At 37.5% G+C, this 14,587-nt stretch overlaps 2 protein-coding genes across 10 annotated transcripts in view; one reads left to right on the top strand and one right to left on the bottom strand.

Moving 5' to 3' along the window:
- Positions 1–1,025: 1,025 nt before the first annotated feature.
- On the bottom strand, positions 1,026–12,334 carry dcaf17 (ddb1 and cul4 associated factor 17). Of its 5 annotated transcripts, none has more exons than XM_023806006.2 (15): positions 12,285–12,334; positions 11,576–11,695; positions 11,382–11,485; positions 11,124–11,214; positions 10,368–10,504; positions 8,691–8,769; positions 8,503–8,592; positions 8,302–8,409; positions 4,630–4,735; positions 4,397–4,539; positions 3,947–4,056; positions 2,802–2,889; positions 2,422–2,505; positions 1,767–1,922; positions 1,026–1,426 (listed from the first exon to the last, which is right to left on the bottom strand). In XM_023806006.2, the coding sequence occupies exons 2-15, from the start codon at positions 11,687–11,689 to the stop codon at positions 1,283–1,285; spliced, it is 1,554 nt and encodes a 517-aa protein (XP_023661774.2). In that variant the 5' UTR covers positions 11,690–11,695; positions 12,285–12,334; the 3' UTR covers positions 1,026–1,282. The 5 variants fall into 5 exon arrangements, with proteins under 5 accessions (XP_023661774.2, XP_023661777.2, XP_023661776.2 ...); XM_023806009.2 differs by having other exon boundaries at positions 12,151–12,317; XM_023806008.2 differs by lacking the exon at positions 12,285–12,334 and having other exon boundaries at positions 11,576–11,917.
- mettl8 (methyltransferase 8, methylcytidine) overlaps positions 11,735–14,587 on the top strand; it is an 18,022-nt gene continuing 15,169 nt past the window's right edge. For 2 of the 5 annotated variants that reach the window (XM_023806016.2, XM_023806015.2), the window contains exons 1-2: positions 11,735–11,805; positions 13,827–13,981. The gene's annotated coding sequence lies outside the window, so the exon portion shown is untranslated. The remainder of the gene's footprint in view (positions 11,806–13,826; positions 13,982–14,587) is intronic. The other 3 variants (XM_023806017.2, XM_023806014.2, XM_023806019.2) reach the window with 3 other exon arrangements.

The following is a 14,587-nucleotide window of genomic DNA, read 5'->3' as shown; positions in this document are numbered from 1 at the left end:
TGTAATCAAATGGAAATTCACTTACGCAGGATGGAAAATGACATCCGAAAATAATATTGACTTAAGTCTATTTATTTTAACCATTAAAAGGTATTTATGTCTGTATTGGTTTTCATTACTTGGCCATGCATATCCAAGCAAAAATCCAAGGGCCTAACCATTTTCATGACAGAATATTACATCTAAACAAAAATATCACTTATTTTAAGGTTAACATTATCTGATGATTTCCAAGTAGAAGCCAAGGAATTTAAAGGGTCTGGGCCACTAAAAATTCACTTCAGTATGATGTTTGAAAGTAATTTTCCTTGTGAACAGACTGGTCCAAAGTTGTTTTCACCTTTGTGTCATTACTCAGGTTTACATTTGGTGACATTTTTTGACAAATTTCAAACAGGAACTAAAGAGATTTTCACCTTCAAACCCAGCTGGGAACATAGCTGAAATACGCATTGGTTGTCATCATGCGATGACTCCCAGGCAGGACTCAGCAGAAGTGAAGGCACTTCCTTACGGGTGAAAAGAGGGGAAACTGGAGGATTTCAAGAGGGCTGCACTGGGGGATGGGTCACTTATAAGTCCCTTGCGATAAACCAAATTTGTGCTTGAAAATGTGAAGGAATAGATAAATAAAACACTTGTAATAGTTTGACACATTACGATCCGGTTAAAAATTATTTAAAAACGACTCTCATTTAAATTAACGAATAGAAACCGTGCAAGCAGTTGTTTACGTAGCGGAAAAGTCAAGGTAAAGCTTCGTGTTTTCGCCATAAAATGGTTTACAATACGGGAATGTCATTTACGGTTTTTAACGATGTTTACGCAGCGCTTCAACTTAGAACTAAACAGAAAATGAATAGTGAATTGTTTATAGTTATAAGTAGTCTACATATAAAGTGAAACATAAATCTACATAATGTGTTGCTGTGGGCACTAAGTACATGTAAGCTACAAGTTGCCTTACCTTAAACAATTAAGTGTACATGAACATGAATGACAGAAAACACTCACACCCCACTCTCTGCAGGGATGACTTTTGCATTTATTTAGTGGTTTTAAAAACTATACTGATCTAGCTTGGTTTACTGCCATAGCAGTAAAAATCCACACAAAATCAGCAAAAATTGAAAAACATCTTTATAGTGGCATATTTTCTAGATACAAGCAAGTATTTTTATTATAATTCATATTTAAAGTATAACCATGTCACTTCAGTTTGAACGTATAAAATAGCATTTCAGTGTTTTGTGTGAGTAATGACACAGCTTGGACACGTGCGTCATTTCATTGATGATTCCTCTAACTGCTCTTCAATATCTTCTTGTCTGTGGGTAATTTTGTAGACATGACAGCAGAAATTACTCTTCTCCTGTGCAATGTGAATCATTGTGTCTCGGTCAAAGAAAAACTCGTGACTGTAAGTCTGTAAAAAGGGACACAAAACCTTGTCATTTCACAGAATTCAGTTATGAGCCACTGTCTAGAACGAACTAAGATTCACAGCACCATCTCATAACACTCCCATCACAAATCCAATTTCAGATCACATTAAATCTTATGACACCTCTAGAATAAGATTTTAAAACATTTTACTCTGCTGAACATTCAAGCTATTTGCTTAATTAAAAATAACAGATATGAGCAAAATAGAATTTTATTACCAACCATATATAAAATTATATATAATTAAATAGCAAAAACAAAGTATTGAGCGAGACAAGAGATTTATTGTCATGCACATATTTGAATGTTTTAGAACTAACCACATCCCAAGCTTCAAGCAACTGACTCTTCTTCCGTAATGTTCCGTTCTGGTTGTCATATAAACCAACATAAGCCCTTCCGACCTCGTCCGTCACGGTCACCTCCACGGCTGCCAACAGGTCCAGCTCATCCTCATACTCCACCACCTTGAAGGTCTAATCAAAAACAAAAAAAAACTAACCTTAACAAAACACATACACATTTCACACACTTCCAACCAACCACCAAAAATAATACACTACCTAATATTGTACCTGGTATTCGGTCAGTCATTACCCTTGAAAATTCCATAACCCTGTCCTACCAAAATAGGTATGGAAGATGGATGAATGAATTACCCATCACAATATACACAGTTTTTCAAAGAAATATTGGAAATATTTAAAAAAAAAAAAAAAAAAAGATGAGGTCATATGACCATTCTTCTGATGGAATATATTGTTTTGACATTTGTCAAGAATTATTCAAATCACAGCCAGACAGTACCTTTCAAGTTCGAATTCCATTATTTCATGATTATTTCCAGATACGTTCTCCTTTAGGGTAGCTTAGCTTTCTGTTTTTGTTATGCAAGCACTGTAAATTATTGCCACATTATTTAATTTGAATACTATGAGGGGGCATCTCCCCTCTTAGGTGGTAACATTCAGGTACCTCTTTCTCAGGATCATCATCCAGTTCTTGATACCTTCTCTTCACCGTTCGACCTGAAAAGGTCACACTGGGTTGGGCGACAGCCTGTGTTACCAGCAAATGAGCAACTCCATTATTTCCATGCAAATTTCTACGGGCAAATCTGCATAGGTGAAACAGTGTATTTTTAATCAAAGGACAAGAGTCTCCAAATTGCAATCCCAAACAGGAGGGTGGATCCCTAAAAGATTCTCATTGCATTAATAAAAATATTCTTCAATCATTTAAGCAAATTTATCGTGTCACGAGTTTCCCACAGTTATGAAGTGGATGTATACCAGCAGCAGAGCAGAATCATTCCGGAAAAACACTGAATACAGGACCATACAGGGAATGCTTACGCTATTGTTCCGATGGGCTGTGATGGAAAATTCTTCAACAACCTCAAATTGTGAGGAGGATCCATGAGCTTTTAGGATCTTCAACACGCTGGATAAGCAGTTAGAAGATGCAAGTAAATGTACATTTATGATTACATATCTGCTTTTAACACCACTGCATGTGATAAGCAAGTATGTAGCTGCAAAGTCTAAAGATATTAATGCATGAGAGAAGGACACCAAAGACAAATCTGAAAAATACTACAAATTAATATTCCAGACCAAAGGCCATTTCTTACTGTCAGAATTTTTTGCACGAAACATCATTCTAAAACGAAAACGTATTTCTATGAAGGCTTTCTTACCAAGTCTGACAAATTTGTATAGTCATTGTGCACCATATTTTTTTATTCCAAGACGAGTTAATTTTTGCAGTTTTCTGATGTCAAAAACACAAACAACCAATAGGATGTCAGTTCTTACATGTGATCAGTTTTTTGAATAGAAAGACCACCTTTCATTTCGTTTACAACAATAGCCTTCTTGTTTTATGAAAAGGGGCATTTTAAGCTGCTTGCAGCTGTTCTGGTTGCTTGTGTTTATGTTTATTTTTCCTTAATTTTTAAGGTGTTATTTTAGACTGTGGCTATTCATTAATATTTTATTAGATCTATTTATATACAATCCATATCCAATAAAAACCCAGTTAAAATAATACACTTTGTATTCCCTATTCCTGCAGTTAGCTAATTGATGATAGATGTTGCTGCCATGTTTTAAATATTCATTTTAGCTATCCTGAAATATCGTCTGAAAGGGTTGTGATAAATTTTAAGTTCTAGATGCTGTTTCAGTATTGGAGGTATACAGAATCTTCACCTTTTTTTTTGCTTGCTTTCTCAAAAGAAACAATAAAAACTCACTCTGACTGCTGCTAGTGTTTGTCACCAGTTTGACATTTCTTTCAGTATGTAAACTAGATGCGAATGTTCTGCATCATGTTTGGTGTGAACGTTTCACAAACTCGTATCTAAATATTTCTCAAATTCGTGCCTTTTTCTGTGCTTATGTTTGGTGTGAAATGGCCTTAAATCAAAGGTTTCCGGTTTAAACTGGCCTTAACTTATCCTTAACTTATCCTTAACTTATCCTTAACTTATACTCACTTTATTCTGCTGGGACCCACATGAATGATTCTACCAGAATCATCTGGATGGAAGTAGATCCAGTCAGATTCCAGGGAACAACACTGCATGTCCTGTATCCCATTATGTGCCTTTTAAGTGACAAACAGAAAACTTACAATAATGTTATTTTTATGTCATACACCAATATTAATTTAATTTACAGTAACATTAAAAATGATCATCAGATTTACATGATTTTCATTTGACCACTGTGACCATTAGTGATCAATTCTTGTGTTGGAGAATATTTACACCACCAAGTCTTAGTTTCACAGTTGCTCATTCTTCCTAAAAGGTGAGTTCAGTGTCTGCCAAAAACACATTCTATGTGCTATAAGCGACACCTAGAAAAAGGCCAGGAGGGAGAATAAACCTGAGGTAGTTGGTCAACCGTGTCAAACAGCGTGAAGCACTTCAAGTACAAGTTACCAGGGAGCCGTCCTCCAGGGAGCATATGTGGTAGGTTCCTTGGTGCTTCCTGAGCTTTGGGGTGTAGATGACATGCCACGGATGACCGCCGATCTGTATGTTGTTGTCCAAGCAAGCCAGTTCGAACAATACCGGAGGGTGCTCTGAGGGGCAGCAGAGAGCGGTCCGTTCAAGCCCCCGACCCCGTGAGATATGGTGTCTTGCCCACACTGCCAAAGACAGCGCTCGCTTACCGTTAATCTGGAGGTTGACCGGAATGCCGAAAGGTGATTCGCCCACGGTTCCGGTGACTCTGCCCCACTCACAGTGCTGTCCAAGTTTCAGCCTCTTTGTCATATACTGGAAAATTTCATCAACAACATCACCAGAAAAAGTTGCAAGCATTGATTTAAAAAAAATAAGTAAGTAAAATCACACAGTTTTCTGCGATTACATATTGGTTGTTTATTGTGGGTTTTAACTACTTTTGTGTTCTTTGATTTTTGCCTACCTATTTGGGGAAAATGGTTAGAAAATCATTAAAATTAGAGAAACAAATTACGTAATTTTAATATACCTAAAAAGTGTAAGTAAGCATCGATTGATCTGCAGAAAAAAAATACGATAATTATTTCCTTGTAACTTCTTTGGAAAATTCTCAAGGTTGTGAGAATGACCCATATTTTAATATGTTTAATGATTTAACTTAACTTGCGAAGTAAGCCTGGGCAGTTATTCGAAAATGAATCACAACCGTCATTCAATCGACGTAATCTTGCCCATGTTAGTTACTTTGGGTTTTTATGTTAATTCTGTTAATACTTACAATTGTTACTACTTTCTCCAGTGTGCGTTCATGTACTGTCCCCTTAAAAACATACTACTATTTGTAGTAACATGTGTTGTCAAGTGACTATACCCAATCCAGTCTGTGACATGGAAGCAAGATATAGGCAACACTGAGCCAACTGAGCAACTCGAGCAGCTTGTACCAAAGAAAAATGCAGTGTCCGTCGTTTAGACGCATTGCGGTTTTAGTGACGACTACACCGAAAGAAAAAAGGTCAAATGTAAACACTGCAAAAAAACAGTTTCAGCTACCAAAGGTAATACTGTAAGAAAACCTCTGTGGGTATTAAAGATCTATCCTTTAGTTATCCTAGCCTGCTCCCCACAGGTTACCCACCCAGCAAGCCCAAGGGATACACGCCACCAATTTAGGGATTAAATACTTTATTTAATTAATTCATCTCCCCTCAGCCGACCCCTAGCACAATACAACCAGCCAGGGAGCAGATAAACAGGCTGTAAACAGCCGCCAGAGTGTGTCACACAGCAACTCAGTAGGTTCACCAGCACCCCACTCACAGAAGCACAGCAAGCCAAGCAAAATCGTAATTCACATTCGATTACACCAAACACCCCCCTCCGAGGCGGCAGCGTACACCATCCCATCCAGCCCTTCCTTAACCCACTGTATTGCACAGACCCGATCGGCTGACCATCCTAAAAACACATACACACACACACACACACGCACACGCACAACAAGAATCTTTAAAAGGACACTTCCCTTTCCTCTACCAGACCCACCCACGGGGGCTAATCAACTAAGCCCCAGGGATTAAACAAGGCTGGGAACCAACATCCTCCTGTAATGACAGTAGTCTAACCCGCCGGCAACAGTGTCGCCCTAATACATCCGCGCAACATCTACCTATTTCATCCCCTACCTATCTTCGCCGGCAGCGATCCTAATGACCTCGACCAGCACTGATCAACCCCTCATGCAACACTGACTGACATTTCTCTCCCCCGTCTCCAACTTTTCCCCTCTTATCACCACACTCCGCTACATGTCCCTCCCCTGCTTAGTTATTGATTGCACCTGTGGCTAATTTCCTTATTACTCCCGGACGGTCTCATCCATTTACCACAATACTACCAATTGGTTTTAACAATACCAATATTTAAAATACAGTGGAAACCGCTTATAGTGATCACAGTTATAGTGATCAACTGCTTATGTGGATCAAAAAGCTTTGGACACAAATACTACTTAATTTTCTTATAGTAATCAAGTAGTCTGCTTAAAGTATTCATTTTGGGTCTTTTCATACATAACATTTTGGTAATTATTATATTTACTATTTAACTTGCTTACTTTGCCTTGCTGTAACCTGTCTGCTTCTGGCTAGCTACAGTACCAGAGGCTAATGCTGCATGCACAGAAACATGAGGGGAAACTGAAAAAACAAGCCAACGAGATGCAGTAGTGAAACTACACTTTATGTACAGTACTGTACTGTATTACAGCATATTTGAATTACAAACAGATCCGTAATTAATTTATGCAGGACTGTAATTTGAAAAACAGCTGTACTGTATTTTGAGAGTCAATAAAATTCAGTAGTGACGCTGTCCGTTTTATTACCTTATATTCATGTAATAAATATTCAAATGTCAGTTAGATGGCAATCTGCCAGAGACATAAAGAAAAATTGGTAATAATGACCATCTGTTTATAGTGATCAATTTCACCTAGACAGACGTAATCACTATTAACGGTTTCCATTGTAATATATTTTGTTTGCATACCATGCAAACAGTTTTCTACTTTAGGGAACTTGCTTTTCAAATTAAAACAAGGGCTGTCAAAATTAACGGGTTAACGCGGATTAATCCATCATCATGATTAATCTGATTAACATTTTTAACGGAATTAACCCATCTGCAGCGCAGAATGACTCAAAATCCATGAAATGTCTCTGTCAAACCAATTCGGGCCGTTTTGGTGCGTTCCATTTGCCCTAGGAACTCGTATTCCGAGTCGGATTCCAAAAGTGATGACATGCGTGCTCCCATTTCTCGGAGATCTGAGAAATATCTCGGAGCAGCACAGAGGATCCCGAGTTCAGAATCCAAGATGGCTGCGCCTTTTATCAACAGAAGGGAAAGTTGTAGTTTTATACTGTTTAAGCACTACTTCTCATTTGTGGCTCATTAAATCGGTCGCACACATTATACCGTCCAACTTATCTGTGGACGTGTTGCTACGGAGTTTTATACGTAAAGCACCGCGCGTAATGTGTTATCAACTGATATTGCTAACAATGGCAATTAACCGGGCTAGAATTGGATTTCATGATTAGTCGGATTATTTGTCGGATTTACGGTAGTTCGGGCTAATTGTATGTGAACGAAGATAAAGACCATTTAAACTGAGGTACCTTAAATTCGACAAGTTGTCCAGCTAAGCAAAAAATCTTGCTTTTTGATATGGGTCCATGGTATTGCACTTCTGTGGCAGATGGAATGCATCAGACTCGTGTTCAAGATGTTCAATAAACATGTTAAGTATCCCTTTTTTTCTTGAGTCTGTTTGCTCATGCAAAATTAAATGCAATTAATATAGATTAAAAATGAATGATATTTAATCATGATTAATCGAAATTAATCCACAGCAACCCTGTGATTAATCTGATTTAAAAATTTTATCGTTTGACAGCACTAATTAAAACTAAAATGTGACCTATTTCATAAGACGTTTTCATTCAGTCATTAACTGAATGTTTTAATTTTTGCTTTGAATTATCTGATTCTGTACAACATCATTACCTAAACTCTTGAAATTGTTTACAACCAAGAAGGAATATTATAGGTCTCTATTAAAATCTCCGCTCGTACTATTCTCCCATTCAGGTTTCAGAGTACTGCATAGGTTAACGTGAGAAATAACGACGTGTTGTGACTTCACAGCCCTAATATATTCACTATTTACAGATATTAAGGACTATGATATTTGCAGTGTACATTTTCATTTTTAGTTATGTGGATAACCTAACACTGACCATGCATGAAAAATTGTTGAAAATAGGGCAAAGCATCGTGTGTATTAATGGTACTGGGGACATTAAGATCATTACCTTATCAACAATGTTCTCAAAACTGTAGAGCTTCACAACCTTAGTGCTGTGAGAAATCACCAAAAGACCTTGAGACAGTAACACATCCACGACGGTGGCTCCAAATGCCTAGGAAAACACAACAGCACCAGGCAGGAGTTTACACTTACAACAGATAAACCAACAGTGGATAATTTTACATACACCAGAAAGCATATGTACTTTTTTGTTGATCTCCAGAACAGCCAACACCTCCAGGGGAAAAACACTGAGTACAGCCAGGTATATTATGGTGTTGTTGTCAAGACCAGCCTATGAGAGAACAGAAAAAAATGAATGAATGCATAAACTTACACTGCTTATTGTTCAGTAGTAATGTCACATACGTAGACTTTAGCAAAAATACTTACCTGCCTTGCCATGACGGACGGTTTATTCTGAACAGACTTAATGTAGAATGTTTCCTGGGGAACATCCCAACCAAGGTACCTGACAAAGATGCAAAGAATACCAAGTGCTGTTAGGACAACTGATATACAGTGCAAAGGTTTTAGGCAGCCAAAGAAAATGTTTAAATGATCTTCGTGTTGGTGTAAAATGATGCTGTTACGCCTGTCAGAGTGTGTTAGCTTAGCCATTTGAAAACCTTTGCTGAAATCACCACAGTATCTGCAGCAGCCATCCATACACCCATGTGTTTTTTGACTCGACCACTAGCCCACCTCGTATAGCTAATCAATACCTCACTAATTAGATTAATTAAGTGAGCTGGTGGTGAAATTTAATAAAGACATGTTATGGCTGGGGTGTCGCTGAGGAGAGATTTGGGAACTGAAGTGGGGTTCATCTAGCCATCCAACAAGATGTCAGTAACTTTTTGGAGAACAGAAGAAATTCTTACAAATTTTTACTGCATTACTCTTAATTTGCATATGTTCTAATGTTACATTGTGTTTTTTGTTCTGTGCAAATGTGCATTTACTACCCAGATAAACAGCTTTAAACGTTTCATTTGACTGCCAAGAACTTTTGCACAGTACTGTATAAGAAGTGCTTTGACACATATGCTTTAAATACAAGCATTACTTTACAAAATGTTTTCACCAGAGCTCTTTAAATGAAAAAATGTGGATGCAATATGTCATCACAGTATAGCCGAACCTTTGACTGTGAAAATACTGCAATACAGTACGGATTTTCAAAAAGTGACATTTAATAATAAATGACAAACAGAATTTATAAGTTAGCAGTAATGGTATTCAGTTATAATATAAAATGAAATTTGAAAATGTAAAATTTGTTGTAGCAGACTATCACATTTCAAACTTTTCAGCTTGAAATTTGGTGGTATTAAACATGCAACAAGTTGTAAGATACTACATCTATCATACTTTGATTTTGTTATAAAAAAAAATCTAAGAGGTATTAGACGCCATATGGTTAAGAAATTCATCATTTGTGCCAGAAGTACAACACTACATGGACAAAAGTATTGGGACACACCTCCTAATCACTGAATTCAGGTGTTCCAGTCAGACCCATTGCCAAAGGTGTATAAAATCAATCACCTAGCCATGCAGTCAGGTTTACAAACATTTGTGAAAGAATGGGTCATTCTGAGGAGCTCAGTGAATTCAAGTGATTCAAACTCTTAATGCTTCAGCATACCAAGACATATTGAACAATTTTATGCTTCCACAGAACTGGGAAGACCTTTTTCTGTTCTAGTATGACTGTACCCCAGTGCACAAAAAAGGTCCATAAAAACAGTTGGGTGCATTTGGCATAGAAGAGTTTGGTGTCCAAGGTCAGTGCCTGACCTCACAAATTTAGATGAACGGGTAAAAAATCCCACAGGCACTCTAAAATCTTGTGGAAAGCCTTTCCAGAAGACTGGCAGCTGTTACAGTGGCAAAGGAGGGACCGACTCCATATTGATGCCCATGGATTTAGAATGGGATGCCATAAAAGTTCCTGTCGGTGTAATGGCCAGGTGTCCCAATACTTTTGTCCATATAGTAAATTTAAAAGAGGAGACAGCAAGGGCCTTGGCAATTTGGCAATATTTCAGACTGTAAGTTAATTACCTGAACTTATAGCGTGGGGAGAGATAAACTTTCTGCAGCTGTTCTCCTGTCTTTGTTGAGTAGCGATACAGCCAGTTATTTGCTGTCAGTGCCAGGAGACAGGGCTTTTGGTCTGATGATTGTGGCAGTGCTTTCTCCTATATATGCAAAAACACATGATGACAGAGTAAAAAAAAGGCTTAAAGACAACGGTTGAGGCTCCATGAAACAGTGTACCATAAAGGAGATATCTTGAATGGGATGTCATTTCATCCAAAGCACACAGTCATACATCAATTACACACTACAGACAATTTATAGACACCAATTAATCTAACTACATGTTTTTAAACTACTCAGCAGTATGGTGGAGTAGTTATAGAACAGAATTTTATAGTTATAGACAGAGGGGGACATTTCAGGTCCAGAAAGTAAAAATCCAAACCAGGATTTTGTTTCAACCAACCAGTTGAATATAAAGAGTCACAGAGTACTCAACTGGTTGGTTAGAACAAAGTCCTGGTTTGGATTTTTACTTTCTGGATCTGAAAAGTTCGACTTTGGTTATAAATATTTTTTTTGTAAAATCCTAGAAAAAAAATCAAAGTATCATGACAGTCAGCCAGCATCATTCAGTGATGGGGGGTTGGTGGGAGGGGGCACAGTCCTCTTACAGGGAAAAATCTGCATATGCTACAAGACACCCGAAACACTAAATGTAGTCAAATACAATTTTTGCAATATCTCAAGTTAATACATAAGAAAAAGTTCACTTACAAGAGGACACTGGCACAGTAGAGCATCTTCAATCTTCTCTGCATTAGGTACTTTGGGTAATTCGTACAGGAATTGTGGATTTGAAGGAATACTACAAGAAAACACAACGTTGGCCTTAATGTAGTGATCCAGATGCATCTAAATCATGAACTGAAAATTTATCAAGTAAACAGCTACACATTTAAGTTGTACATGTTAATTTTCAATATATAATTAGCCCAGTAAAAAGCAGGATACACCGAGTCCATTTAGCATTACCTACTGAAGCAGCACCGGTAATTTTCGAAATAAATCTTCCCACTTTCATATGCAATTGGGGATTTTGAATGTCTTGTCCAAACTTTTTTAAACTCAGTTGTGTCCTACGGAAAATATACATAAAATTTAATGCAATAAATGCATTAAATGCGACATATACTGAATCCAGGTATATGTAAAAGGACTATAATTACCTTAAGAATAAGTTGCCGAAGCAACCTCATATTTTTCCTAAGCAGCATCCCAGCATCCGTGGAAAAGGCACCTATAGACCTCAGTGACATGTGTACGCTGGCGTTTGCGCTCATCAACACCTGGGGTCGCGCGAGATTCAAACATATGGGTGTTGGTGAGTATTTTGAGCACCGTGTGGAAAGTGTGGCCATGTTGGACTGGCCTTCAACTTAAGTAGACCGCAAATACGGTGAGTAACTAGCCGCCTAATACTATTAATGTACTTCAGCCCCGTCCTACACAGCTACAGTAATTAATCGTATTGGTCTCTGCGTAAGTTTGGTACGCCTATATATATATATATATATATATACACACACACACACACAGGCAAGTACGGCTGCCGGAGAGCTGTAACTAAAAAGCTAGCTAACTAGTTCTTTGCGTCGGTCTACAACGAGCAATATGATGTATAATCCAAAAGCATGTAGCGTTCAGAAATTAGCTAATGTCTAATGATACACTTAGTTTCAGCAGCTTCTCTGAGGTACTTTTGAGTTATTCTGGAAAACGCTTTTAGATGCAGCCCGCAAACCTCATTCCATTTTCCTTTCTGGCTATATGTCCGATATACATCATGGTATGACAATTACGTTGATATATGTTTTGAGAAAAAAAATGATTTAAAAAAATCAAAACCGATATATAACTCGAAGCTTCTTGCATTACATGCACATCTCCAGTCTCTCTTCTTTTTAGAGTATCGCCGCGCGGTTGTAATGACATCACGTCTCCTGGGGCATTTTGGGATTTGTAGTTTTGCATTGTCTTGGCGAGTCTTTTCCGTATGAGTTCCATGGATCGTAAAAGAGGACATTCACCAAGTATCTTAACCAGGTCCCCGGGCCCTGGGTCAAGGGGGCCCCAAAAGTGCTCTCTAAACTTTAAGCAACCAGCTAAAATAATTTTCCAAAAATACACATTTGTGGAAACTTAACATAGTATTTGTGAATCACATAGCCTACAAGCTTGTCATTTTTTATCTTACTCATTTTCGTTGACGTGGTACAAAATAATTTTACTTTCCGTCCCTATAATGCAAACATTGGTTTGTTCTGCTTTTTTAGTGCAAACTCGAAGTAGTTCCAAAAACAACGCCTTGCAATGCAGAAATATTGAAGGTGTTTTGTGATAATATTAAATAAATAAATATGTCATTTAAATGGTTATTTAAACTGTAATTTAAATTTCCATTTTAATGATTATTGACAAATATGCCATTAAATGATCATTTAAATTAAAGATTAAGCTGTCATTTAAATGATTATTGAAATAGTCATTTAAACAACTATTTAAATGATAGTTTATATTACTCTGTAAATGAAACTATCAACTATTAAAATTATCTGTCAAAGGGGCGGGCTCTAAACAAAACCGTCATAACCTAAGTCACACGGCATCGATTCGGTCGATTGAATTTATAACCACATTTTGTCTCTTCCGTTTTGGTGCTGTATTGCATCATTTATATATATCCATCAATGAACGAAGGAAGTATGAAAGAACATACTGTTACACATTTAACATTTTTTCCGACCGAAGTAATCAATACAACATTAATAACAACAGTCAGGCGACAGAATGAGGACGACATGCATAACGGCTCAGTCAAACGTCAAGGAAAACGATACATCATGTGCTAAGATGACAAAGGTAGAGTTTAAAGTTGAACTGACAGAAAAATGTTTTGTCAGGTGTGCAATCAACATAGATATCTCGTTCTCAAAATGGTGTTGTCACGGCTTAAGTTCAGTTCAAAGTCGAATAGACACACAGAGGTTTTGTTACATGTTACAGTGCGCATATCGGTATATTTTTGGTGCAAATGGAACCCCATGCAAGCAAATTGTAATTTTAGTGACGTTACTTAACTATACATTAATGTCATATTTTACGAAATGCAACACTCTTTGCAGTGCTGTATAGTTTTGTATAAAAGTAGTTGATATAAATTAAAATACACTCAGAGAAGTAAATGATAATGGTAATCTGTACAGTATTGAAATAATTTTCCATACGATGAAAGTATACGCAAATGAGGCTGAAGATCTAATTATTTCTAATGGAGTGAGTGGGATGACCGCAGATCGGGTTTGTCTGCACCAGGGGTCTGTATCATGAATTTTTTGCTTAGTCGGATATTTTTGAGGCTAAATAGAGGTTACGGTAGTTACGTATGTAGCAGTGGTTGTATGAATTGCGGATGTCCAGCAGAGGCAGCCAGTTGCCCAGCTGCAATGGAAAAGCATCATCAACAGAGCATGCAGTATGTGCCCCAGTGTTAGAAGCAAAAAGATGGGATGGACTGGACAAGTGCACCCTGTATCCAAGAGGTGAACCAAGGGCGACTGACTCAGCCACCGCAGGTACCCTTTTGAACAGCGAAACTGAGGCCACCTCTAGCGGTCAGGAGGAATGAAATAGAAATCTAGCTTTTCTGTATCATGATGCTGAATCACTTCTTACTGGGATACATCATCATGGTACACGCCTAACCTGGAGCCTATATCACTAAGCCGGATTTCTTGCTTAGTCAGATAACTTTGAGGCTACATATGTGGACAAATTTGTTGGTACCCTTCAATGAAAAAAAGATCAGACAATTATCTCAGAAATAACTTGAAACCGACTAAAGTTAGTGGCATCCGTTGTTGTTGATTCCATGTTTAACACAAATAAGACGTTGCTTTTGATTTTTGATTCAACTGAATATTTTACATAATAAAACAAATGAAAATTGCATGGACAAAAAAGTTGATACCCTAAACTTTCTCTGTAGTTCACAAATGCGACTTCTGCATCTGCAAGAAGCTCCAGCTGTCTCAGGTTTAAAGGGTGTCTGCTTCTCACTGCATTTTCAGATCTTTCCATAGATGTTCAGTAGGATTAAGATCAGCCCTCATAGAGGGCCATTTAAGAATAGTCCAGTATTTTTTTTTTACCAGTCATTCTTGAGTGCTTTTAGCTGTATG

The sequence above is a fragment of the Paramormyrops kingsleyae genome, chromosome 1 (genome assembly GCF_048594095.1).
Source record: "Paramormyrops kingsleyae isolate MSU_618 chromosome 1, PKINGS_0.4, whole genome shotgun sequence".
Lineage (NCBI taxonomy): Eukaryota > Metazoa > Chordata > Actinopteri > Osteoglossiformes > Mormyridae > Paramormyrops > Paramormyrops kingsleyae.
The sequence above is the reverse complement of the archived record's forward strand: the minus strand, read 5'-3'. Positions and strand labels throughout refer to the sequence as shown.